This window comes from Gorilla gorilla, chromosome 11 (genome assembly GCF_029281585.2).
Source record: "Gorilla gorilla gorilla isolate KB3781 chromosome 11, NHGRI_mGorGor1-v2.1_pri, whole genome shotgun sequence".
NCBI lineage: Eukaryota > Metazoa > Chordata > Mammalia > Primates > Hominidae > Gorilla > Gorilla gorilla.
This window is the reverse complement of record NC_073235.2, coordinates 139080200-139105278: the sequence shown is the minus strand read 5'-3', so window position 1 is coordinate 139105278 and position 25079 is coordinate 139080200. Positions and strand designations below refer to the sequence as shown.

Here is a 25079-nt window from a genome sequence, read left to right as displayed (position 1 = left end):
TGCTCCAGTCTAAGGGAGCCACTGCAAGCGAGGTTACACCCCTTCTGGGGCAGCTGCATCCAAGGATAGTCATGTGATAGTACCAAAGCGCAGCCCCCTCACCTTGCCTGGACAACTCCAGGGGTTCTCCCAGCTTCTGTTGCTCCCTTTGGGATTAGCTGATAGCTCTCTTGCAATTGCATCACAACTTAGCTTCTCCCTCTGCCCAGGGCTGCTTCCCTCCCTCTCTTCCTCCTGGGTGGTGTTCCCAGTGGACCACCTACATCCATCTCCATCTCAGTGTTTCCAGAGAACCCGATCTGGGAGACCACCTAGGGCCCTATTGTTCTTCCTATACCCCAGAAGTTCTAGCTTGTTCTGGAAAAAAATAAAAGCCCCCTGAATACAGTTAATTTTAAAAATCATACTCTTACTCTGCAAGACAATTTTGAAGAAGTGCCTAAGAATAAAGAGAATTGGAAGCATTCCAATTTTATTCTAAGAATCTCTTCCTCTAAATATGCACGAGGGAGTTTTATACTTGCAAATTAAAAATTCGCTGTTAGTGAAGCTTGTTCCGTGTAAATCTGAAATTACCAGCTACACAATCTGGTCTTTGTTGGGTGAAAGTATTTTATTAACTAGCTATTAAAGAGTCACTTAACGATGAACAGTTTTGAACAAAAAGCAAAGTTTGAGAACATCAGCATTTATGAAATGCTTGCAAATGAAGGGGAAACGCCTTCAGAATCAGAAATGAAGTTTTTCATGAAAAATGCAGATCTGCATAGTGACAATGTGATTATTAAAAGAAGAAATGGTCATCTCTAATAAAAATTGATATATTTAACTTATGCTGCTACACTTCTTAGAGATCAGATTACCCTTTCCAGAGACTTTTAAAAGTCTTACTCTGGTATCAACCCTAGAGTACCTCAAACCATTCCTGAGACCAGTTATTCAAATCCTTTTGTGAGAACTGACATTTTGACTTATAGCAAAAGGCACTATAATTCCTCATGGTTAGAGGGCAAGGGAGAAGAGAGAGGAAAATAGTTGTGTCTAACTTGTCTGGACGCTGGCTTATCCCAGCCCTCACAGGGCCCAGCTGCATGATTGTTCTTTCACTATTTTGACAAGACCACATATCAATTGCCAGTTCTATATGCATAATTGGAAAACTTGAAAAGACCTCATGTTTTAATTGAAATATTAATATGTTAGTTGAAATATTCAGATAGGATTATCAGATAGGATAATCCTATCTGAATATTTCAACTAACCTCTTTAAATGGAAAATAGGTTATTTCCTAAATGTCACACAGGTAGAGAGCTAAAAGCTTTACACATCCATGAGATCGTTACAAAGTAACATAAATATGAAAAAATCTATTATAAGTGCAAAAAAAGTCATGAGAACTGCTGAATGTTTCGGTTGAATTTCACAATGAATCAGTGTTTCTGTGTGAATTTCCAATTTATTGCAGGGCTAGTGGAGTGAGAAAGAGCAGGATTGTCATGGTGGATCTCTGTAATTGTACACAAGACCATTTTAGAATAAAATATCTTGTGATTAATAATCTTGCCTGCATTTGATCTTTTCATCAAGAAACTTGGTGAAAGAGTTTAATGTTTAAAATATGAACGTTCGCAGTTCCTTATTTGGATCCATCTGGAGCCCCTCCATACTGAGATACTGAAAGACAGAAGAAAACAGAACAGTCTGGGATGTTCGTCTTCAGCTCAGGGCTAGTGGAAGAGAAAACACAAAAGCACAGTAGTCCTGGCCAGTGGCTTGCACCTGTAATCCCAGCACTTTGGGAGGCTTGGTCAGGAGGATCACTTGAGGCCAGGAGTTGGCACCCAGCCTGGGCAACCAGCGAGACCCCATCTGTACTAAAAACAAAAAAAGAAGTGCAATAAATACATTCAAATAAGAGGTTCTAAAAATTAGTCTCTCATTCATAGGCAAGAAAATGAATCTCTAGGTAAACTTCACACCTTACACAAGTATTAACTCAAAATGGGTCATGGACTTAAACATAAAACTATGAAGCTTTGAGACTAAAACATAGGAAAAAACATCCTCAGAATCTAGAGCTAGGCAAAGAGGTCTTAGACTGGACACCAAAAGCAGGATCCATAAAAGGAAAAATTTATAAATTGGGCCTCATCAAAATCAGAAACTGTTGCTCTCTGAAAGACCCAGTGAAGAGGATGGAAAAAAAAGCTATGGATGGGAGAAAATATTTGCAAACTATCTATCTGAAAAGGATTAGCACCTAGAATATATACAGAACTCTCAGAAAAAATAGTCTTTCTTTTGAGTTCTCAGTTTTAAATCCAAAATTGTTGTGGACTGCAGTTAAGGAATGCTCTGTGGAAAGCACTTTAACAGAAGACAATGCTAGTGCCAGGAGGACATTTTCTGCTAACTGATAACAGTCCTGCAAAGGTGCTTTCAATACCAAAGTAATCGCCTTTGTCTCACAGTTGTGTGGACCTCACATTGGCTTTAGAAACAAAAGTCACAGTAATAGAGCACTATGCAATCATCCTTACAACTGTTTCCTCTGTTATTTTTCAAGCCACATGTTAGACCATTTGGAATGATTTAAAGTGGTATTGACCTGTCATAACATGATCACATGAACATTAATGAGTCTTCTCTAAATGCACTCCAGCGTCAAAATGCTTTAACTTAGTGCTAAATTCTTCTGGAAAGACCCTTGGACCTTTATACAGCACAATTCACATTGAAAGCATTTGTTTATCTGCAGTGCCAGCAGACCTAACTCTGACCACAGCTCCTCTTCTCCAATCCCTTGGTCCAAAGAGGTGCCCCAAATTGAACCATTAAGCCAACCACATTCTTAGGTTATTTTAGAACATTTCAAACCAAATTTTGCATGACTTTACAAAAATGGACAAGTGAATCTCATGCATTTCCAAAGGAAGTTATCAGGAATGAGGGTGCCATCAAGGAAATGTATGTCTGGAGCATCTTCTGTGTCCACTGAAATACAGTAAGAGACGAAGATGGAAAGAAGTGAGAGGTTGGCTTGTGGGTGACAGAGATAATAGAGTCCTTAGCCTAGGGAACAGGGGCCCCATGGTTAAACACCCTGCAGTTGTATGTAAACTTTCATGGGAAGGAACATTCTCTGGGGAAAAGGTGTGTGGACTTTCTTCATGTTTTCAACAGGTCCCTTTTATAAAAAGCTCAAAAATCACTGCTTAGAGAAAGTATATATTTGGTTACACAGGCAAAGGGCCAATGGAGGCACTGCAGACTCAAAGGAGAATGATGATCTTAGGCACCAGAGTGGCAGGGGAGGCTTCATGAGGGATATGGAATGGCAGGAGACTCTTTCAGGAGGCTACGCTCACAGCCCAAGTCTGCCCACATCTCCCCATCTCCACGGCAACCACCTGACCAAGAGGCATCGTTGCCTCTCACAGCTGCAACTGTACCAGCCTCCCAGCCAATGCCCCCACCTCCTCTCCTGCCATTCTACAGCCTATTCCCCTGCAGCAGCTAGAGTGACCCAAACTCTGATTGGCATCTCTGACAGCTCTTGGAACTCAAGAGCTATGCAGTAATTATTTTTGAAGAGATGAATAAATGCTCAGATGAAGATCTGCCCTTGGGTGAAAGTACTGGATATAAAAAGATGAAATAGATGCAAGAGACATCTCGAAGGATGCAAGAGATACCACAAAGGATGACTTGCCTGGCTGACAGGGTGTGGAAGAAACAGGAGACCAAGGAATTGAAGTGAACTCCAGGTATCTTGAGTGGAACAGAGGTAAGATTGAGAACAGATGGACCAGGGCTGGCTTTAGAGCTGTTGAGTCAAACCATTGTCTATGGTTCAACAGCTGGAAGTTCAGGACAAACTCAGGAGAGATAAAGACCAGTGGTGCGGATCAGGACATATCCCTGCACAGGAAAACTCTAGTTGAAGGTGGGGCACGGATGAGTTGTAGGAAAATTCATGTGAATGGAGGCTGGAGAATCTGGGTTACAGCCACATATTGAGGCAGCAGGAAGAGCTAAAACCAACTGGGAGATGGGAACAGCATGAAAGGCAGGAAGAAATCCAGCACCATGAACTTCCTATATAGTCTTCCAACTGGGAATTTCTGGAAGGATAAAAGGAAGGTTTTCTTTCTGCCTCTTGAGTCCCTCTGCCATGAGAAGTGAGAATTGGCTGGGCCCAGTGGCCCACGCCTATAATCCAGCACTTGGGGAGGCCATGATGGAAGGATCACTTGAATCCAGAAGTTCGAGACCAGCCTGGGCAACATAGGGAGACCCCCATCCCTACAAACAATTTTTTTTCTTTTTTTTTTATTATTATACTTTAAGTTTTAGGGTACATATGCACAATGTGCAGGTTAGTTACATATGTATACATGTGGCATGCTGGTGCGCTGCACCCACTAACTTGTCATCTAGCATTAGGTATATCTCCCAATGCTATCCCTCCCCCCTCCCCCCACCCCACAACAGTCCCCAGACTGTGATGTTCCCCTTCCTCTGTCCATGTGTTCTCATTGTTCAATTCCCACCTATGAGTGAGAATATGCGGTGTTTGGTTTTTTGTTCTTGTGATAGTTTACTGAGAATGATGATTTCCAATTTCATCCATGTCCCTACAAACGACATGAACTCATCATTTTTTATGGCTGCATAGTATTCCATGGTGTATATGTACCACATTTTCTTAATCCAGTCTATCATTGTTGGACATTTGGGTTGGTTCCAAGTCTTTGCTATTGTGAATAATGCCGCAATAAACATACGTGTGCATGTGTCTTTATAGCAGCATGATTTATAATCCTTTGGGTATATACCCAGTAATGGGATGGCTGGGTCAAATGGTATTTCTAGTTCTAGATCCCTGAGGAATCGCCACACTGACTTCCACAATGGTTGAACTAGTTTACAGTCCCACCAACAGTGTAAAAGTGTTCCTATTTCTCCACATCCTCTCCAGCACCTGTTGTTTCCTGACTTTTTAATGATTGCCATTCTAACTGGTGTGAGATGGTATCTCATTGTGGTTTTGATTTGCATTTCTCTGATGGCCAGTGATGCTGAGCATTTTTTCATGTGTTTTTTGGCTGCATAAATGTCTTCTTTTGAGAAGTGTCTGTTCATGTCCTTTGCCCACTTTTTGATGGGGTCATTTGTTTTTTTCTTGTAAATTTGTTTGAGTTCATTGTAGATTCTGGATATTAGCCCTTTGTCAGATGAGTAGGTTGCGAAAATTTTCTCCCATTCTGTAGGTTGCCTGTTCACTCTGATGGTAGTTTCTTTTGCTGTGCAGAAGCTCTTTAGTTTAATTAGATCCCATTTGTCAATTTTGGCTTTGGTTGCCATTGCTTTTGGTGTTTTAGACATGAAGTCCTTGCCCATGCCTATGTCCTGAATGGTAATGCCTAGGTTTTCTTCTAGGGTTTTTATGGTTTTAGGTCTAACATTTAAGTCTTTAATCCATCTTGAATTGATTTTTGTATAAGGTGTAAGGAAGGGATCCAGTTTCAGCTTTCTACATATGGCTAGCCAGTTTTCCCAGCACCATTTATTAAATAGGGAATCCTTTCCCCATTGCTTGTTTTTCTCAGGTTTGTCAAAGATCGGATAGTTGTAGATATGCGGCATTATTTCTGAGGGCTCTGTTCTGTTCCATTGATCTATATCTCTGTTTTGGTACCAGTACCATGCTGTTTTGGTTACTGTAGCCTTGTAGTGTAGTTTGAAGTCAGGTAGTGTGATGCCTCCAGCTTTGTTCTTTTGGCTTAGGATTGACTTGGCGATGCGGGCTCTTTTTTGGTTCCATATGAACTTTAAAGTAGTTTTTTCCAATTCTGTGAAGAAAGTCATTGGTAGCTTGATGGGGATGGCATTGAATCTGTAAATTACCTTGGGCAGTATGGCCATTTTCACGAAATTGATTCTTCCTACCCATGAGCATGGAATGTTCTTCCATTTGTTTGCATCCTCTTTTATTTCCTTGAGCAGTGGTTGAAATGGATAAATTCCTCGACACATACACTCTCCCAAGACTAAACCAGGAAGAAGTTGAATCTCTGAATAGACCAATAACAGGAGCTGAAATTGTGGCAATAATCAATAGCTTACCAACCAAAAAGAGTCCAGGACCAGATGGATTCATAGCCGAATTCTACCAGAGGAACAAGGAGGAGCTGGTACCATTCCTTCTGAAACTATTCTAATCAATAGAAAAAGAGGGAATCCTCCCTAACTCATTTTATGAGGCCAGCATCATCCTGATACCAAAGCCGGGCAGAGACACAACCAAAAAAGAGAATTTTAGACCAATATCCTTGATGAACATTGATGCAAAAATCCTCAATAAAATACTGGCAAACCGGCTGGGCGCGGTGGCTCACGCCTGTAATCCCAGCACTTTGGGAGGCCGAGGCGGGCGGATCACGAGGTCAGGAGATCGAGACCATCCTGGCTAACATGGTGAAACCCCGTCTCTACTAAAAATACAAAAAATTAGCCGGGCGTGGTGGCGGGCGCCTGTAGTCCCAGCTACTCGGGAGGCTGAGGCAGGAGAATGGCGTGAAACCGGGAGGCGGAGCTTGCAGTGAGCTGAGATTGCGCCACTGCACTGCAGCCTGGGCGACAGAGCCAGACTCCGTCTCAAAAAAAAAAAAAAAAAAAATACTGGCAAACCGAATCCAGCAGCACATCAAAAAGCTTATCCACCATGATCAAGTGGGCTTCATCCCTGGGATGCAAGACTGGTTCAATATACGCAAATCAATAAATGTAATCCATCAGATAAACAGAACCAAAGACAAAAACCACATGATTATCTCAATAGATGCAGAAAAGGCCTTTGACAAAATTCAACAACTCTTCATGCTAAAAACTCTCAATAAATTAGGTATTGATGGGACGCATCTCAAAATAATAAGAGCTATCTATGACAAACCCACAGCCAATATCATACTGAATGGGCAAAAACTGGAAGCATTCCCTTTGAAAACGGGCACAAGACAGGGATGCCCTCTCTCACCACTCCTATTCAACATAGTGTTGGAAGTTCTGGCCAGGGCAATCAGGCAGGAGAAGGAAATAAAGGGTATTCAATTAGGAAAAGAGGAAGTCAAATTGTCCCTGTTTGCAGATGACATGATTGTATATCTAGAAAACCCCATCGTCTCAGCCCAAAATCTCCTTAAGCTGATAGGCAACTTCAGCAAAGTCTCAGGATACAAAATCAATGTACAAAAATCACAAGCATTCTTATACACCAACAACAGACAAACAGAGAGCCAAATCATGAGTGAACTCCCATTCACAATTGCTTCAAAGAGAATAAAATACCTAGGAATCCAACTTACAAGGGATGTGAAGGACCTCTTCAAGGAGAACTACAAACCTACAAACAATTTTTATAAAATTAGCCAGGCATGATGGTGTGTGCCTGTGGTCCCAGCTACTCAGGCAGCTGAGGCAGGAGGATCTCCTGAGCCTGGGAGGAAGGCTGCAGTGAGCTAGGATTGCACCACTGCACTCTAGCCTGGGCAACAGAGGGAGACTCTGTCTCAAAAAAAGAAAAAAAATTAGGCTCTACCAGCAAGATGTGATGGCGTGATGTCTCACAAGAAGTCCTCCACTCCCAGACATGGGTCCCTCGGCTTCCTGCCTCGGAAGTGCACAGCACGCATCGTGGGAAGGTGAAGAGCTGCCCTAAGGATGACCCTTCCAAGCTGGTCCACTTCGCAGCCTTCCTGGGATACAAGGTTGGCATGACCCACATCGTGCAAGAAGTCAACAGGCTAGGATCCAACGTGAACAAGAAGGAGGTCGTAGAGGCTGTGACTATTGTGGAGACACCGCCATGGTGGCTATGGGCATCGTGGGCTACGTGGAAACCCTTCAAGCCTCAAGGCCTCCAGACCTTCAAGACCATCTTCGCTAAGTACATCAGCGATGAGTGCAAAAAGCACTTCTCTAACAACTGGCATAAATCTAAGAAGAAGGCCTTTACCAATTACTGCAAGAGATGGCAGAATAAGGATGGCAAGAAGCAGCTGGAGCAGGACTTCAGCAGCATGAAGAAGCACTGCCAAGTCATCCATGTCACTGCCACACCCACATATACCTGCTTCCTCCACGCCAGAAGAAGGCCCCACTGATGGAGATCCAGGTGACCAGAGGCACCATGGGCAAGAAGCTGGACTGGGGCCGGGAGAGGCTAGAGCAGCCCATACCTGTGAACCAAGTGTTTGGGCAGGATGAGATGATTGACGTCTTCAAGGTGACCAAGGGCAAAGACTACAAAGGGGTCACAAGTCATTGACACACCAAGAAGCTACCCTGCAAGACCCACTGAGGCTTGTGCAAGGTGGCCTGGATTGGGGCATGGCATCCTGCCTGTGTGGCCTTCTCTGTGGCACGTGCTGGGCAGAAAGGCTACCATCACCGCACTGAGATCACAAGAAGATTGATCTCTAAGATCGGCCAGGGCTACCTTATCAAGGACGACAAACTGATCAAGAACAATGCCTCCACTGACCATGACCTGCCTGACGAGTATCAACTCTCTGGGTGGCTTTGTCCCATATGGTGAAGTGACCAGTGGCTTTGTCATGCTGAAGGAATGTGTGGTGGGAACCAAGAAGTGAGTGCTCACCCTCCACAAGTCTTTGCTGGCTGAGACCAAACGGCGGGCTCTGGAGAAGACTGACCTTAAGTTCATTGACACCACTGCCAAGTTTGGCCATGGCTGCTCCCAGACCATGGAAGAGAAGAAAGTATTCATGGAAAGTATTCATGAAACCACTCAAGAAAGACCAAATTGCAGTAGAAGATGGAGCTTAATGCCAGGAACAGATTTTGCAGCTGCTGGGGTCTCACTAAAAGTTATTTTCCACTGAAAAAAAAAAATGAGGAGTGAAAACTAAGGCTATGATGGAGGCAGTCAGGAGGTTCTTTAAAGAGAGAGAGGATCACAGGGGGGAAATGATGCAGCAGAGGTGAGGAGAAGGCTTGAGAAGAAAGTGTAGTCAGGGCACTCCAGAGAAACAAAATCAATAGGAGAGCAATATATAAAAACTACATGTGGCCCATGTGTGTGTATATATAGATATCCTCTGTGTCCTTTTATATTTATATAGAGAAAGATTCATTCATTATAAGGTATTGGTTCCTTTGGTTATGGAGCCTGAGAAGTCCCACCATCTGCCATCTACAAGAGGGGGCCCCAGGAGAGCTGGTGGTAGAGTTCAAAAGCCAGAGAGCTGAGGGCCCGTGGTGTAGACTCCAGCCCAAGTCTGAGGACTGGAGAGCTGGAGAGCCAGTAACCAGCTGGCAGCTTGCATGGCCCATGTGAGAAATGTGGTTTATTTCTTACTACCGTACTCATAACCAAGAAGCTCTTTCCGACAAAAATTAACCCAGATACCATCAAAGAAACTTGTGACAAATGTATTTAGGACACAGCTGTACATTTTTAGACTTCCCACTGTAGATTCTCTCCTATCTCTTGTATTTCTTTTGTTGGGGAAAGAGTAGCACTCTGCAGCCCTCAAAGCCATGAGGAATGTTGATTCCCTAGTGCTGTCGCAAATGCATGAGCAGAAAAGTAAAACGAAGAGCTAAATGCAAGCTCAAAAATAGTGGAGATGTGGCTGGGCGCGGTGGCTCACGCCTGTAATCCCAGCACTTTGGGAGGCCGAGGCAGGCGGATCACGAGGTCAAGAGATCGAGACCATCCTGGCCAACATGGTGAAACCCCATCTCTACTAAATATACAAAAAATTAGCCGGGCGTGGTGGTGGGCGCCTGTAGTCCCAGCTACTTGGGAGGCTGAGGCAGGAGAATGGCATGAACCCGGGAGGCAGAGCTTGCAGTGAGCTGAGATTGTGCTACTGCACTCCAGCCTGGGCAACAGAGTGAAACTCCGTCTCAAAAAAAAAAAAAATAGTGGAGATGCTTGATCTGTTTTTCAAGTTTAGTTGCATAAGCTATCACGTTGTTTGGTGCATATTAATTTTTAAATATAGTGTTCAGCCATTATAGTTTCTGGGTTGGTTTTCACTTCTGAATCTAGAGAAGGGGATTATTATTTCACTCTCAGATCAGTGGGAAATCGTCAGCCTCTTCAAAATCGCTGGTCGACCTCTCCCCCACCCCAGGATACGGACCCAGAGGGGAGGAGCAGGTAATCTGAAAGCCGCTGAGAACAGATGTATGCCAAAATATATAACCTCATTTCAAAAAATCTAACAGTTGCAGCCCTATTTGAATTTTTCCACAGCCCTACCAGTGTGAGATGTTAGCCATCCCTCAACAACCTACTTCAGATGCACATATTTGCCAACAGAAAATTTTCAACAAAACCTCCATGCATTTGAATTGCTCTTTAAGCCAGGCAGGAAATAATAGCAGTAGTTAACATTTGGGGAGGGCAAGAGGAAGGCCCACGGTTTATCTCCGACTGCCCTCCTAATTTCACAAAGATATTTTGATAACAAAGCCTCTTCTGGAAACATTTGCATTTGCATCTCTGCATCTCTCAGTATGTCCCATTGACTCTCAGTAAGAAACTTTAGAAACGTTCTCCATGCAGCATTTATCTGTGTTGTGTAAGGGACAAAGTTCACACAGTAGCCGGAAACTTACGAAAAATGGTCAGTTTCCGTAAACCAGCTTTTTAAATATGCACTAGTCCCCCCTTATTCTCAGTTTCACTTTTCGCAGTTCCAGTTACCCACAGTCAAGTGTGACCCATAAGTATTAAATGGAAAATTCCTGAGTTTTGAATTGTGCACCATTCTTCGCAGTGTGAATGAAGTCTTACACCATCCTGTCCCATCCCACCATGGACGTGAATCATCCCTTTGTCCAGCATGTTCATGCTGTATACACTACCTGCCTGTTTCTATATAGGAAAAAGTATAGTGTATGTAGTGTTTGGTACGATCCGAGGCTTCAGGTGTGCACTGGGGTCTTGGAATGTATCCTCCTTGGAGAAAGGAGGACTACTATCGTCTAAATCAAATCGAGAGGCCTCCATAAGTTTATTTTCACTTAACAACTGCTTTGTCCTGAGTGATTTATAACTGATTGGGCCATGAAGAGAAAGTGAGAAGCCGATGAGAAAGCAACTGTCTGCTCTAAAGGAAGCTTTCTGTGCGGTTGAGCATCTTAGCGGTACCCAGAGACCGGGCAGGTCAAGTCTCAGTACTACTAACTGTGATATTTGAGGAGCCCCAGAGAAAGCAAGGCCCAGAAAACTGGAGCCGTGGAAATGGCTCAGTTTGCAAAAAAGGGAAGAAAGTTGGATGCAACAAACCACAGATCATGGCATGCTGGTGTGGCCAAGCAGAGAAGGCAGATACTACAGTGACTCAACTCTGAGTTCGGTCTGCAGGTGAGAACACACTTCTCCTCCCATCTGTTCATTATTTGTTCAGCCAGCAAGCATGGAAAGCAATGGAGATGGAAAATGGCGGAGGCATGAATAAACACTCCCCTCCAGAAGCATGAAGTCACTTAGGCGGGCCAAATGTAAGAAATTTACATTTGTTGGGTGCCATGGTCTGAATTTTTGTGTTCACCCACCTACAAAAAATTCATACATTGAAAGCTAATCACCAATGTGGTGGTGTTAGGAGGTGGGGCCTCTGAGGGTGATTAGGTCCTGAGGGCAGAGCCCCTGTGATTGAGATTAGTGCCTTTGTGAAAGAGACCCCAGAGAGCTGCTTTGCCCCTTCCGCGGAGTGAAGACACGGCTAGAAGGTGCAGTCTCTGAAGCAGAGAGCAGCCCCCACCAGACACAGAATCTGCACCTTGATCTAGGACTTGCCAGTTTCCGGAACTGTGAAAAATGCATTTCTTTTGTTTATAAGGCACTTAGTGTATACTATTTTCTTATAGCAGCCTGAACCGGTCAAGTCATTACGAATAAACACCTAAAAACCGTTCGTATAATTTCAAAGCAAGAGAAATCTGTCTACATGGTATATGCATTAAAAAGATAGGAGGACTTTGTTAACTCCAGGCCCATGGTGTGCTGGGAATGTCCAGACAGTGGCATAACTGCAGGCCACCTTCACATGCCGCAAAGGCCAAGGAGGTTACCGGCCGTGGCTCCACCATGACCATTAAACCAGCACCGTTGCTTGACTGGGAGCCTGGGTAGCTAGAACAGTCCACAGAAGATGGCCAGGAGGGCGAATAATCTGGAAATCTCTTTTGAGCAATGGGGATAGGAGTCAGGAAAGCTTCATCTGGAGCAGACTTAGGGCATGAAGAGGGTACAGACTCCCTGAGGCTCCAGGAACTGGGCCTCAGCTGATGGAAGGACAACTTCAATGAATCTATGGCCTTCAGTCTAGCTGCCTGGGGTGGTTTTAGGAAAAAAACGACTCCCAATATCCATACACCTTGGAAGAAATTCTCACTTAATTGAGCATAATTGGCCTAGGGCAGAGCTGGGGCATTGGATTTGTTTCTTTCTTTCTTTTCTTTTCTTTTTCTTTTTTTTTTTTTTTTTAACTCTCCATTGGGTTAAGTCAAAAAAGTTGTCTGACAGTGGAGTGGGCCACCCACCCTGTGTAGAGGAAGAGAGCATCAGAACTCGGGTCATGGCTGGCCTTCCTCACCTCAGGAAGTGGGCCAGAGTGTGCAAGGCCAGCCACAGTGGTGGGATGGGATCTGGGAAGGTGACCCCTGGTTTCTATTCAGGGAAACGTGTGTGTGACAGTTACAGGGAAGCCCTGGACCCAGGAACCACCTAGTAAAAGGCATCGGGGGAAGAGGGGCCGTGGTGTGTTGCAGTCGGGGCCCCGAGGCACAGCGAGCGAGGATCCGGGAGGCAGGAGGACTCAAGGATCTCAGAGGCAGGCCCTGTGCAGTTCTAGTACCTAGTGAGTCCCACCCTTAGTAGCTGCTCAGGAAAGGTTCACAGGTAAATAGGTAGGCTCATGCACTTTCATTTGTAAAAATCAAGATAAGTCCACAAAGTTAGGAAATGAACAGAAAAGCAAACAAAATGAAGTTCAGCCACACCAACTAAAGAAATATAATTTTTTTTAAAATACCATGTTACACCTATTCATCCAGCAAAACTTTTAAGCCATAAATTATGATTCTGCTATAACAGATGGACATCACATATGCATGCAGACTAGCCTCCTCCCCACCCCTCAACCCCCAATTCCAGCCAGAGTGATGTCCCAAGGGGCCATTCCCTTCACACCAGGCTCCTGGGTAGCTGCCCTGCTCATAAGCCAACTCCAAGCTCCCTGCAGCTCTTGGTCCTTTCAAGGGCCGTCCTCTTTCTCTGTCTCTCCATCTCTGTCCCCCTGTCTCTCTTTTCCTCCCTCTTCTCTCTGCCTCTCTCTCTCTCCCGCCACTCCAGCCTCATGTCTGTCTGCCCAGCCCGACGCAGTCCCCACGGCTGCCGAACCTCCTTCAGCCATCCCTGTGAGACACAGCCTCCCCATCTGGACTCCACATATGCTGTTCCTTCTGCTGGAAACCCTTTGCCACACCTCAGTCTCCTTCCCTGGAGCCCTCCCCCTCCCCCTCCTCCTCTTCTTCCCCTTCATCCATCCCTAAGAGCACAGCCTCACCAGTGTAGGGGCTCCCAGAGACCAAACATAGAACAATCTGAGTCTCCAAAACAAAAATGACAATACTAGACAATAACATTGACGAAAAAGTAATAAAGATGTATGACTCCTTAGTGATACCTGGAAAGAGAGAGACAGACAGACAGACAGATGATAAATAATATATCTGAGGATAAATATACTAATTAAAGTGATTTTAAATTTCTCTTTCGTTCATGAATTCTCCCTCTTTCCTCCCAGGCCTTTCTTCATCCACTACTAGTCTTTTTCTTGCTGCTCTTGCAGGCTTTTCTCTAATGCCTGGGTCTCTTGGGAGCCAGGAATGGGGCGTAGCTAACCCAAGCCTTGTGTCGTAGGTGGGACTTTCTTACCAGAGAGCTTTGATTTAGTGTGCGCTCTGGAAGGTGGGTGAGCTGTGTCATAGGCTTTGGGCCCCCTGGTGTTTCTGGGTCCAGGTTCTCTCCCTGGTTCCCCGCTGGCTGCAGCTCCCCCTGCATGGTTTATGGGCTATGGTTCCAGGCAAGCCTGCCATGCCCCCACCACCCCATGAAGTGAGAGTCCCCTCCCCAGCACCCCGGGCCTCCGCTGAAGCTCTTGTGATCCTATTTCCTGCGTCTTCCCTGCTTCCTGGTGACCTGAGCAGATGCAAAGCTGAAAGACACAGTGGACTCAAAGCAAAATGCAAAGCTGAAAAATGCAAAGCTGAAATGCAAAGCTGAAAAAAGATGTGGCGGATTCACAGGGGAATAGACCACAGATGAGAGTCAGCAGGGGCAGGAGGTGTGTCCTCTGAGTGAGCTGGTAACCCTTGGTCTCAGGGGGCTGTGGGAAGCCCCTGGGGACACTTGAGCCAGGAGGTGACTTGATCAGAGCTACAGTTGCCTCAGAAAGTAACTGAGGCAACCAAGTGTGCCTTTGCTCAGGGTGTAACCCAGCACTGTCTTGGGAGCGAGAGCCGCTGCCAGCCCTGGGCTGGGGAGGATTTGAGGAAGCCCTGGCTTTCCCAGCCACCTGGGGCACGCACTGGGGAGAGTCCGATGGCTCCACACCTAGCCTCTTTTATTCCGATGGTTGTGTTGTATTCTCATGTGTATCAGGAAACCAGTGTATCCACTATGGTTTCACCTCAGCAACAGAGAGTGCCTCTTTAAAGAACATAAGTTTAAGTGAGTCTTTAAAGAAATGATGGTTCTGCTGGTCAGGGATTCTCAGATCTGGCAAAAATCACGAGGGATGCAGTGAAGTAGCGTGACAGTGGAGACATTTTCATCAACCCCAAGGAGACCCCGTACCCATTAAACAGTCCCTCCCCTTCCCCCCTCTCTGCCCCACACCAACCCCCTGGCACCACTGATCTGCTTTCTGTCCCTGAGTTTATCTGTTTTCATATAAACGGGATCATACACTCTGAGGCCTTTTGGTTCTGACTTCACGCTGTCAGCCTAGGTCTTCACGCTTCCTCCGCTCCGTAGCCCGTGTCTGTGTTCGCTCCTTTCTGTGGGTGAGTTCAACATTTCATTGTATGGAAATACCACATTGTATTTACCCATTTATCCATGGATTGAGCCTATACTTTCCCTCTTCTTGTTTCATCCAGCAAATGTCGCACACAGGCCAAGTGGCCAGGCCCCAGGGCTGGCGGGGTCCTTCCTGCCTGCTGTGTCTGGTGGGAAAAGCGGGGTGTTCTTAGGAAGTGACAATCCTGCAACAAGGGCAGGAAGGCCATTAGAGAGGATTTCAGGAGGACAGGAGGTCTGTTCAGAGTCTGAATTCATCAGAAAGTGTAGGACAAGGGTGGCCTTCCAAGCGGACAGGACAGCAGGGGAAACAGCATGGCAGGTGCAAGGAGGGTGGCCTTGTCAGCATCTCTGCAGTGATGGCGGAGGCAGGAGGTGGCAAGGGCAAAGGCCGCAGAGGTGGGCGGGGGCACTCCTGAGGGACCACACCTGTGGGAGTTGTGTGTGGTCTGCTGAGGGGCTTGGACTGTGTCCTGTGGGGAACGGTGCCTCCCAGGAGCTCCAAGACAAATGCCTCTGTGGGGCTTCCAAGGAAGGAAGTCGTAAGGCCAGGTCTGCTGCAGACCCCTTCCAGCAGGAGAGAAGAGAGTGACCCTGCATTAGCCAACCTTGGAGCAAGGGGCCAGGGCAGTGGGACTGGAGGCAGAAGCAGGGAGACCCCAGGAAAGCCTCCGCAGCAGAACAGTGGGGTTTGGTGATTGCTTGGCCATGGGGAGAGAGAGGAGAAATACCTCTGGATCTGATGCATGGATACTACACAATCACGAGGGACTGTGGGGGCACGTGTTCAGGCCACCGCATCCCGGAGCCCAACCCTGGAGCCCAGAAACGGAAGAGCCCATCAGGTGCCAGAGTCAGGGCATGCTCTGGAAGCAGCCCAGGGGAGGCACGCCCACGCCACCCAACTGCTGCCCCTCCTGTCACTGCACAGAGAGTACTGAGCCTGCTTCGGGAACCCGAGGACCAAATGGAGGCCAGCATTGTTCCTTTCGCCCTCTCTAAGGGTAGCAATAGCCATGATAGTGGTCATCGGAAACCAGACTATTGAGGCAGTGTCAACATTATTGCAGAGAAACATCACATGAGGGTTTGCAGGGCCTAGCTCTCACTATTAGGCGCAGGTGAACCCTGGCGGCAGAGGGGCAGAGTGGGTGTTGTGCTGGGCCTCAGAGCAGAGCTATGGCCTGGGCTGGCGGCGGGTAGCACCGCAATCTCCCATCTTGGTGCACAGAGTCAGCAGCAGGAGCCAAGGATGGGGGCCAGGCTCTCTCTGCTGTGGGGGGCCCAGGGTAGGGAGGCTAGCTAGACTCTGGCTCCAGGAAGGAAGCAGGGCCCCAGAGTCAGGCTGCAGCTCCAGGCTCAAGGATGGGGCAGGTAGCGAGAGGAAGGAACAGCCCTGGTGCTAGAACTGGCAAGCAGCACAGCTCAGCAAAGGGCTCGGAGTAGCTCCAAGGGCTGGTTACAGCAACGTGGAGGAGGGAGGCAGATGGACTCAGGCTAGGAACTCAGCCTTCAGAGCAAGGAAGGAGTGAGAGCATGAGAAGATAGGACCAGGCCGGGTGTGGTGGCTCAGGCCTATAATCCCAACAGTGTGGGAGGCTGAGGGGGACAGATTGCCTGAGCTTAGGAGTTCAAGACCAGCCTGGGCAACATGGCAAAACCCCACCTCTACAGAAAAATTTAAAAATTAGCCAGGTGTGGTGGTGCACACCTGCAGTCCCAGCTACTGGGGAGGCTGAGGCAGGAGGATCGCTTAAGCCCCGTCTCAAAAAAAAAAAAAAAGAAAAAAGAAAGAAAGAAAGTTTTTTAATCAAAAAAGAAGACAGGATCAAACTCGGGGCATGGGGTACCCCAGGGGAGGCCACTGAGAAGGGAAAGCCGGTATCAGCAGGGGATGCTTCGGTGAGCCTGGACCACCCATGCCTGGTCAGTGGACACAGCACTCCATACTTAGACGGGCCAGAGGGGCACTGCCCGGGGGACCAGGACTGGGCCTGCGTGGCATGGACCCTGGTCACGGTTATCACAGTGTCTGCATCTTTTGCTGCCCGGTCTTGCCTGGGATTAACGAAAATATTCTGCTTTGAACAGGAAGAAGATGAAAAATGGAAAATGTCACCAAGTCTTTTTCTTCCTGCAATGAAGGAAGGATGTAACGCATACAAAGGTCAGTTTAGGAGAACGTGCATGGTCACCAAGACAGCAGCACATGCTGGGAACCCCATCACGGGAAGCTGCTGCATGCCACTCACAACCGAGACATTCTGCCTGTCTCTATTTTAAATTTCCTGGCCAGGCGAGGTGGCTTGAGACTGTAATCCCAGCACTTTGGGAGGCCGAGGCGGGCAGATCACATGAGGTCAGGAGTTCAAGACCAGCCTGGCCAACATGGTGAAACCCCATCTCTTCAAAAATAAAAAAAATTAGCTGGGCGTAACAGCGGGAGCCTGTAATCCCAGCTACTCGGGAGGCTGAAGCAGGAGAATCGCTTGAACCCAGGAGGCGGAGCTTGCAGTGAGCCGATATCACGCCATTGCACTCCAGCCTGGGCGACAGAGCGAGACTCTGCCTCAAAAAAAAAAAAAAAACATTCCTTTTGGTGGCCTTAAGCATACAATTGGTTAAAAGGCAAGACGCATATAGGATGAGAAGATAGTCAAGACCTCCATCCTGTTTTTGAATCCCTAAGACTTCAGCTGAATGTTTTCATGCTAGTGGCAGGGAAGAAACATATTTTTAGATTGCTTAAATTAAGAAAATTGATACTGTATGTATAGTCAAATGTCTTATGCCTATTAGACTAAGACGTGTGCCTCAATTCTGACACACAATTTTTCTGTCAGTTGTTCAGCCTGATGAGCATAGCTGTCATCTGGCTGGATCTGCAAGTGTAGGAACTGGTCTTTCAGATATTTGCATTTTAATTTCCTAGAACTATTACCCAACTCCTGTGGTTCTACTGTGCCCTCAGGATAAATCCAAACACAGTGACCTGCCAAGGTGACCTCAGTCATTAGCGCTAGTGTGGAAGTTTCTGAAAGATGCAATCTGGATGTGAAGTGGAATCTTTCCAAATGGCAGTCATTCGTGGCCTCCTTCCCAACCTTGGTCTTCTCTGGATATTATTAACTTAATAGATGTATTTTTAAATTGACTCAGGGCTTTCACCTTAATAATTGCACCTTATCCTAAGCAACAATATGAATGTGATCATAGGTTTGATATGCTAGTGATATAAGATAAAAATGTCTGTGTGCCACTGAAAATTCTCTTACATACCACTAGTGGCAAGGGCACCCCACTGCATGAGATGCTGAACTAAAGGGGAACCCTGGGGGACATGATGACGCTGGCAGGATTTGGCAACTCAATCCATTTTCACTGGGAAGAAAGGAGGTCAAAAGGGAAAACTAACATTTATTAAGTACCTAAGACGTGCAAGGCTTGGAGTTTTTCCATGCCCATCTCATTTAATATTCACAACAACTGGGGGAGGTAAATGTTGCTCTCCTCGTGTGGGCAGGTACTGGTAGAAGCCCCGCTGTCATCCAAGCTTAAGAATCCATCAACTCCTTAACGGTGCAGAGCAGTCACTATCAAAACACCTTTTCACTTGCATATTCCTTCAACAAACATTCAGCATTTCCAGGGTGTCAGGTGCAGTGCTAGCCCAGAGATATAAAGGTAACACCTGCCAACAACGAGCTTATATGTTGGGGATTACAGTGGTGGGGTGGGGTGGAGATAGTGGCATAAACTGAGTAGTTTCTGTAAGTTCAGATGACAGTAACGACATCCAGTGGGTCCTGCTGGGAGTTACTGTCATCCACACAGTGGGGCCATGGGCCTGGCTAGGGTCCACTGGCATCAGATATGAGTCTGCAACAACATCCCATCTAAGACTCTGCTTTGCATATCATCATTTGGCCTTTACAGCCACCCTCACTGGTTTGGTACTGCATGTATCTATAAGATAACTCCCACACCTTCAAACATGCCAGGTAACTTACTAATTTGTTTTCTTCCGAAGAGCACCTTTGTGGAGCCCTCCGTCTCAGCTGCGATCCTTGAGCCTTCCTTGGCCTTTGCTGATTTCTTGCCTCTCCCTCATTTTGGTGGAGCTCATTCTCTAGGATGTCCCAAGAAGGGACTCACAGAGGGGAGTTGTGGCTGCCCTGGGCATCTGAAAGCTGTGCTTTACTTACACTCAGACAGTAGGTGCCCCAGGATGTGGAAAGCAGGGCTCCCTTCTCTTCTGATACGACTATGTAAAGACAATGAGGGCACAGGAAGAAAGGAGCCAGAGAGCAGAAGCCTGCTGTCCCACGGCAGGAAGTCAGGGGCTGATGTCTGACATGGATAAATCAAGAAGTAGCATATAAGCATGTTATATAGACACTAGGAAAAGAACACAGAAACCACCCGAAAGAGCTTCCACGAAACCAGATCGCTACACACGCCCCTGTGGCCACTGCGCTTCCTCCAGCAGGCTGGGCACCCTCCACCTCTGGCACTCATGCTTTCTGTTCCTCTGGCTCAGAATGCTTGTCCCTTTGGACTCAGTGCCAGTGAGGCCTTCCTTGAGGGCCCTTGTGAAGTGACAGTCCCCCTCTGCCCGCGCCCACCCTTTGCTCGCTGTACTTACCACTTGGGTGTGAGTGTGTGTTCACGGATGCTTCTCACAGTGCAATGCCAAGTCCTTGAGGGCAGGGCCTTCCATTATCCACCTGCTCTGAGAGCAGTGCCTGGCCTGTAATCGGCTCAATAAAGTCAAAATGTAATAACTGAATTTGTCCTATGTATTTTTAATGAATAAATGAATATAGGAAAGAATGCCACTGGATAATGTAATTGGCAGGTAGACAGAGTGGGAGAGGTTTTTTATTATAATCTGTTTAATACTCTGACTTTGTTTAAAACAATGTGTATTATTTCTATACAAGCAAACATTAAGCATTAGAGAAATCTAATGCTCCCATGGGAAGCCAACTCTTGCAACCTGCTGACCGGCCCAAAAGCTCTGAAAACTGTCCACGCCTTTTGTGTAATATCTGTTTCCATTAAGACTGAAAAAGCAAGCAGCGTCCCTCCTAGAAGCAAACCTGTAGTGTCATTTTCCTGGTTGGATGTTGTGGCATTGGACTTGTTATCTGCCAGGTCTTTGGTAACTTCAAGGAATTAAATGTCTTCCTCTTAGAATTCTTTTCTTAAAAATCAAAGGTTTTCCTCTTCAAATAAAACATTAGCATTTTAATCACTAAGATTAACCCCCCCCCCCGCCCCTCTTTCATTGCCCCCCCACGTGTGAAACTGCCTTGGCCTCGCTTTTCACATTCTTAGGATAAAAGCTCTTTCTCCGCTCTAGGAGAGAGTGGGGCAGTTGTTGCCCTTTGAGGGCCATGAATAGCTTCCTGCATTTATAAATGTCCATGAAATTCTTGAAGGGATTGAAAAGTGCCCTGCGCAAAAGTGTCATGAGAAAAGCAAAGTTTCAGTGGAAAACTCAATCCATTTAAACGATCTAGAAGGGAAATGGGCAAAACGGCTCTGCAGTGTTTTATTTTAAATATAATTGCAACTCCAGAATGAGAATGTGTTCTACCGTACAACTGTTTCTACATAAGTAATCGTGTCATGGTTTCCCTTCTGTTAAAGAGTCTGCCTTCCTTTTATTATTAAATACGTTATTTCCTGATTTTAGTGAATCTAGTGAAAAAGAAAAGTAGCTTCCCGTTACTAACAAAGCTGTTTTGTTTAAAATGCCCTGATGTAACAGGTAGGTGCTGCTATTGCAGAAGATTTAGAAATCCTACAAGGGGGATTATTATTAGTAAACAGCACATTATGACACATTTAAACCTTTTCTAGAATTTTCGAGGGAGAATGCTTACAATTTTAAACACATAAAAGGAAGCATTGATTCCTTTTCCTATGTTTTATCACTACGTGTTATTTCTACATTTTGAAGTTTTTCACAGTTTAAGCTTATGTACATTTCAGAAAATTTACTAGAAAAGAGCAATTCACTTCAAATGCAGGAGTCGTAAACTCTCCAGGCGTTTGGAGTACATGCCTCCTACAAGCTAACCACAAAATCTAAGGGAGTGCAGAGCAAAGAACGAACTTCCACATATTAGTGACATGAAGTATCTCTTCCACCAATGGGATGCTTTAGACAATGTATGCAATGCTTGTTTTCTATACCCTGGCTCTCGGGCTGGCTCTCACTGGAAAGGATTATGTGTAAAGAGAGTTGTTCAGCCCAGGCTTCCCAGCTGCCTCCTGTAGGCCCACTCCAGCCCATCAGCCTTTTTCGCCTCTTCTCCCCTCTTGTCGTCACACCTGTTTTGGGCTGGCCACCTGCCCTGTGTGAATGATGACACCCCTTGAACTTTGGCCTCACCTCTGCAGTCACCTTCAGAGTCCCATCTGAGCCCCCTTCCCACCCCCAGCGCTGTGCCCCCAATCCCTGGGCCACCTCTTATGAGACTGCCCTGTCTGGGGAAGGACACCTAAGTGCATTGGTCCTATGAAAAATTTACCACCTTTGTGATTAATTTTTTGTCTGTTTGTAAGCCCACATTAGCCATTCTGAAAGAAATTTGCATCATTTTCTGCATCATTTTCAAAAACCTGCCCAACTGACCTGGCATCACCACAGGCTGGTCCTCCATATCTCTGTGGCAGAGACGGTGCTCAGCCAGCAATACACACAGCGCTGCCCTTCAGTTTGCTGGTAGGAGGTAGGCTAGCCAAGAGCTCTTGCTGGGTCCTGCTGGAACCCCCACCACCCACCCCGCTCAGACACCTGCTGAGCCATCCGCGCTGTAGTCTGTCCAGGAAGTCAGGTGGACCTGCCTCTGCCGTATGTGGCAGACAACCCCTTCTGCCCCTTCTGTGCTCACCTCTGGTATCAGCAGCTGCAGCTTGTGAACCCAACTCACTTTTTTTTTTTTTCTTTTTGAGACAGTCTCGCTCTGTCGCCTAGGCTGGAGTCTCAGCTCACTGCAACCTCCGCCTCCTGGATTCAAGCAATTCTCCTGCCTCAGCCTCCTGAGTAGCTGGGATTTCAGGTGCGTGCCACCACACCTGGCTAATTTTTGTATTTTTAATAGAGACAGGGTTTCATCATGTTGGTCAGGCTGGTCTCAAACTCCTGACCTCGTGATCTGCCCACCTCGGCCTCCCAAAGTGCTGGGATTACAGGCATGAGCCACTGTGCCTGGCCCAACCCACTCTTTTTGAAAACTGGAGCTGCATTTCCATGTCCTGTCTTCCTGCAGGTGTCCTGTCCTGAGGGTCCTGACTCTGACCACTAAAGACGCAGGCACTGGCCTCAGGGCCCTTATTCCTCTTTGCTGGCATGCACCTGCTTTGGGGCTTTGGGGCATAGCTGTTTCTGGTGTAGCTGCTGTCCTGCATTATCCTCTCCCCTCGAGGGGTAGAGAGTGTCAATGAGGAAGGCTAAGACCCTGTGAGATGCTCTGCTTCCTGGGGGATGGCAGCAACTATTTGGGGCTAAACTGGAACTGTATATATTTATTTATATATAAATATTTATTAAAAATAAATTAATTTATTCATATAACTTTATATATTTTATTCCATTTACCATCACCATATCAGCGTGAGGAAGGGGTTATTTTCATTTCTCAGAAAGGGGAATGGTCTCTGCAAAGGCTATCCCCTGCTAAGGTCACCAGCTGGTAGGTGGTAGGGCAGGGGTTCCTCCTGGCCACCAACAGTGGCTCTTGCACCAAGCTGTGCTGCCCCAGGCAGGTGGCAGGTGGCCAAAACCCTCGGGACAATTGTCCGGCCTATTCGCCAGTTCTGAATTTGCATCAGAATCTCCCCAGTCTTTCCCCACCTCTCCTCAGAGTCTAGCTTTTCCTGGGTCTCACAGCACCTTATCCCTGCCCCTTTCCTTGTTCATCCCTTTTGCCAGTTCCTGGTCCTCTGTGGTTTGTTCAGAGACTCAACCCCTCCTTCCCATTGGTTTGCCCATGTGATTCTCTGGGGAAACTTCTCTATGCTAGGTCTTCACGTTTGATGGCTCTGGGTCTCCAGCAGCCAGATTTGTGCTTCTGTCTGTGACTATGACTTTCCTCCCAATGTAGAGTTAGAGCGCCACCCTCTCCCTTCTCGGTCAGTGGGTCATGCCATGCTTGTCAGGGAAGCTATGCTGAGAAGCCTCCTTCATTCATTCACCACCCCCTGCCTTGGAGGCCTGCAGCCTCTGCTGTCTTCACAAGGGGCAGCCCTTGTCCCTTAGAGGTTGGGAGCCTCTGTCTGTGCCCTGGGTCCTCAGCTGCCTTCCTAGGTTGAAGGTCATCAGAACGCTAAAGGCAGCTCCCAGTGAAGTGGCCAGACTGGGTGGCGGTTGTCAGCTTCACAAATTCCAGCAAATTTCCTTTACATTCTCGACATAGATTCCAGAAAGATGTCTCCTTCCCCAAATGACAAGTCTTGGCTTCCCACGGGAGACCTCTTCCAAGTCCCACGTCGAGGATCCAGCTATTCCACACCTCAGCATACATTTGGAACCTCCCTTCTGAGAAAGGAGCTCTATTTCCATTTATTTTAGTGATGGGAAATTATTCTTACTTTGTCTAGGGTCATGTTTCTCCAGGTCCACCCTCCTAACCACCAGGAAGAGGCAAAAGGGAAATTTTAAATATGTGTGATTTCAAAAACATCCAAAAAGTAATTCAGAAATTTAGCTGTTGAATTAGGGAGAAATACTGGGTACTTGTGTGTTTAGTGTTGTCTGTTTTATAATAGGAGGCAAGCGATAATTCCTGGAGAGTTCAACAGGCAACAAAATCTTTCGTATTTTAGTGAATCATTTGAAGAAAAAAAGTAAGATAAAACATTACAAAAAAGGTCATCTATGATTGTATAATCCCAGCATTAACATATTGTTTTTATATGATTATAATAATACAGTAGAATACTATTGTATCACACTTAAAAAATATTGAGTAAACTAAAACTCAATATTTTTACATCAGCAGTTTTTTTTTCTTTTTTTAGTGTATTTACAAGCACATATATGAATCTCATCTGTCCAGCTTATTTTATTCAAACTTTTATCCTATGCAATAGCATACAAATTTAGGCTTATGTTTATATTGCAGTAACTTACAATTAACCTACGTCTTTTTAAAATTTCATTAACCTATATCTTTTTAAAATTTTTTCTTTTTCTTTTTCTTTACCCTTCTGGAGTGTAGAAATCTGGATGAAAAAAGATGAGTCTTGGAATTTCTCTCAGGACTATGATCCAGAACTGATCAAAGAGGAGAAACGGAAAGAATTACAGTCAGAGATCAGGATACAGGTACAGCTACATTTATGGTGTAGTAACAGCAAATCATTTACTTCAACCATTGTGCTTCTTTACAATTTCCTACTAATGACCTACCCCATAATTTAAGGGATTTTTAAACTTCACAAACAAAACACAAGACATGCAAAGTGACTTAAAAGTAGTATGTTTTGTATTCTCCTAGGTTGATGAGTTGATGAGACAGGAACTTAAAAACTTAAAGCTAGCTGTGGACAGAGAAAGGGAGCGCCCAGTGAAAGCAGGAAAGAAAAAGGACAAGGTGAGTGGGGAAGGAGCCTGCAGAGGGGTGAGGTGGAGCGGATTCAGTCATGAAAAGCAGCCCCTGACATGCTGTGGCATGTCCAGGAGGGCCGCCTGTTGCCAGGACACCTCACAGGGAAACATGCCTGCCTTTGGCAAATTTAATTTGTCCACCATTTAACCTTTGGGCCTGTGGATTCATAAATAGGATAAACCCAACCATCTGAGAGTAACATCTCCCCAGCCCCGGTCAGTTGCAGATTCATATTACCCAAGCCCCATTGATAGAATGGGAACTATCGAAAGAGCCAAAGCACATTCCCCAAACAGTCCCCCAACTGTTCCTGTACATAGATCTATAA

The 25079-nt window shown here is 46.1% G+C and overlaps 1 protein-coding gene and 1 pseudogene across 4 annotated transcripts in view; both read left to right on the top strand.

Moving 5' to 3' along the window:
• IQCA1 (IQ motif containing with AAA domain 1) overlaps positions 1 to 25079 on the top strand; it is a 180046-nt gene that overhangs the window by 91262 nt on the left and 63705 nt on the right. For all 4 annotated transcript variants that reach the window (XR_010129730.1, XR_010129729.1, XM_055380635.1 and 1 more), the window contains exons 9-11: positions 17220 to 17295; positions 24362 to 24468; positions 24641 to 24736. Coding sequence is in view for 2 of the 4 variants with exons in the window: in XM_055380635.1 (XP_055236610.1) it covers positions 17220 to 17295; positions 24362 to 24468; positions 24641 to 24736 (279 nt within the window). In the remaining 2 variants the exon portion in view is untranslated. The remainder of the gene's footprint in view (positions 1 to 17219; positions 17296 to 24361; positions 24469 to 24640; positions 24737 to 25079) is intronic.
• Positions 7622 to 9083, top strand: LOC101126126 (large ribosomal subunit protein uL3-like; annotated as a pseudogene).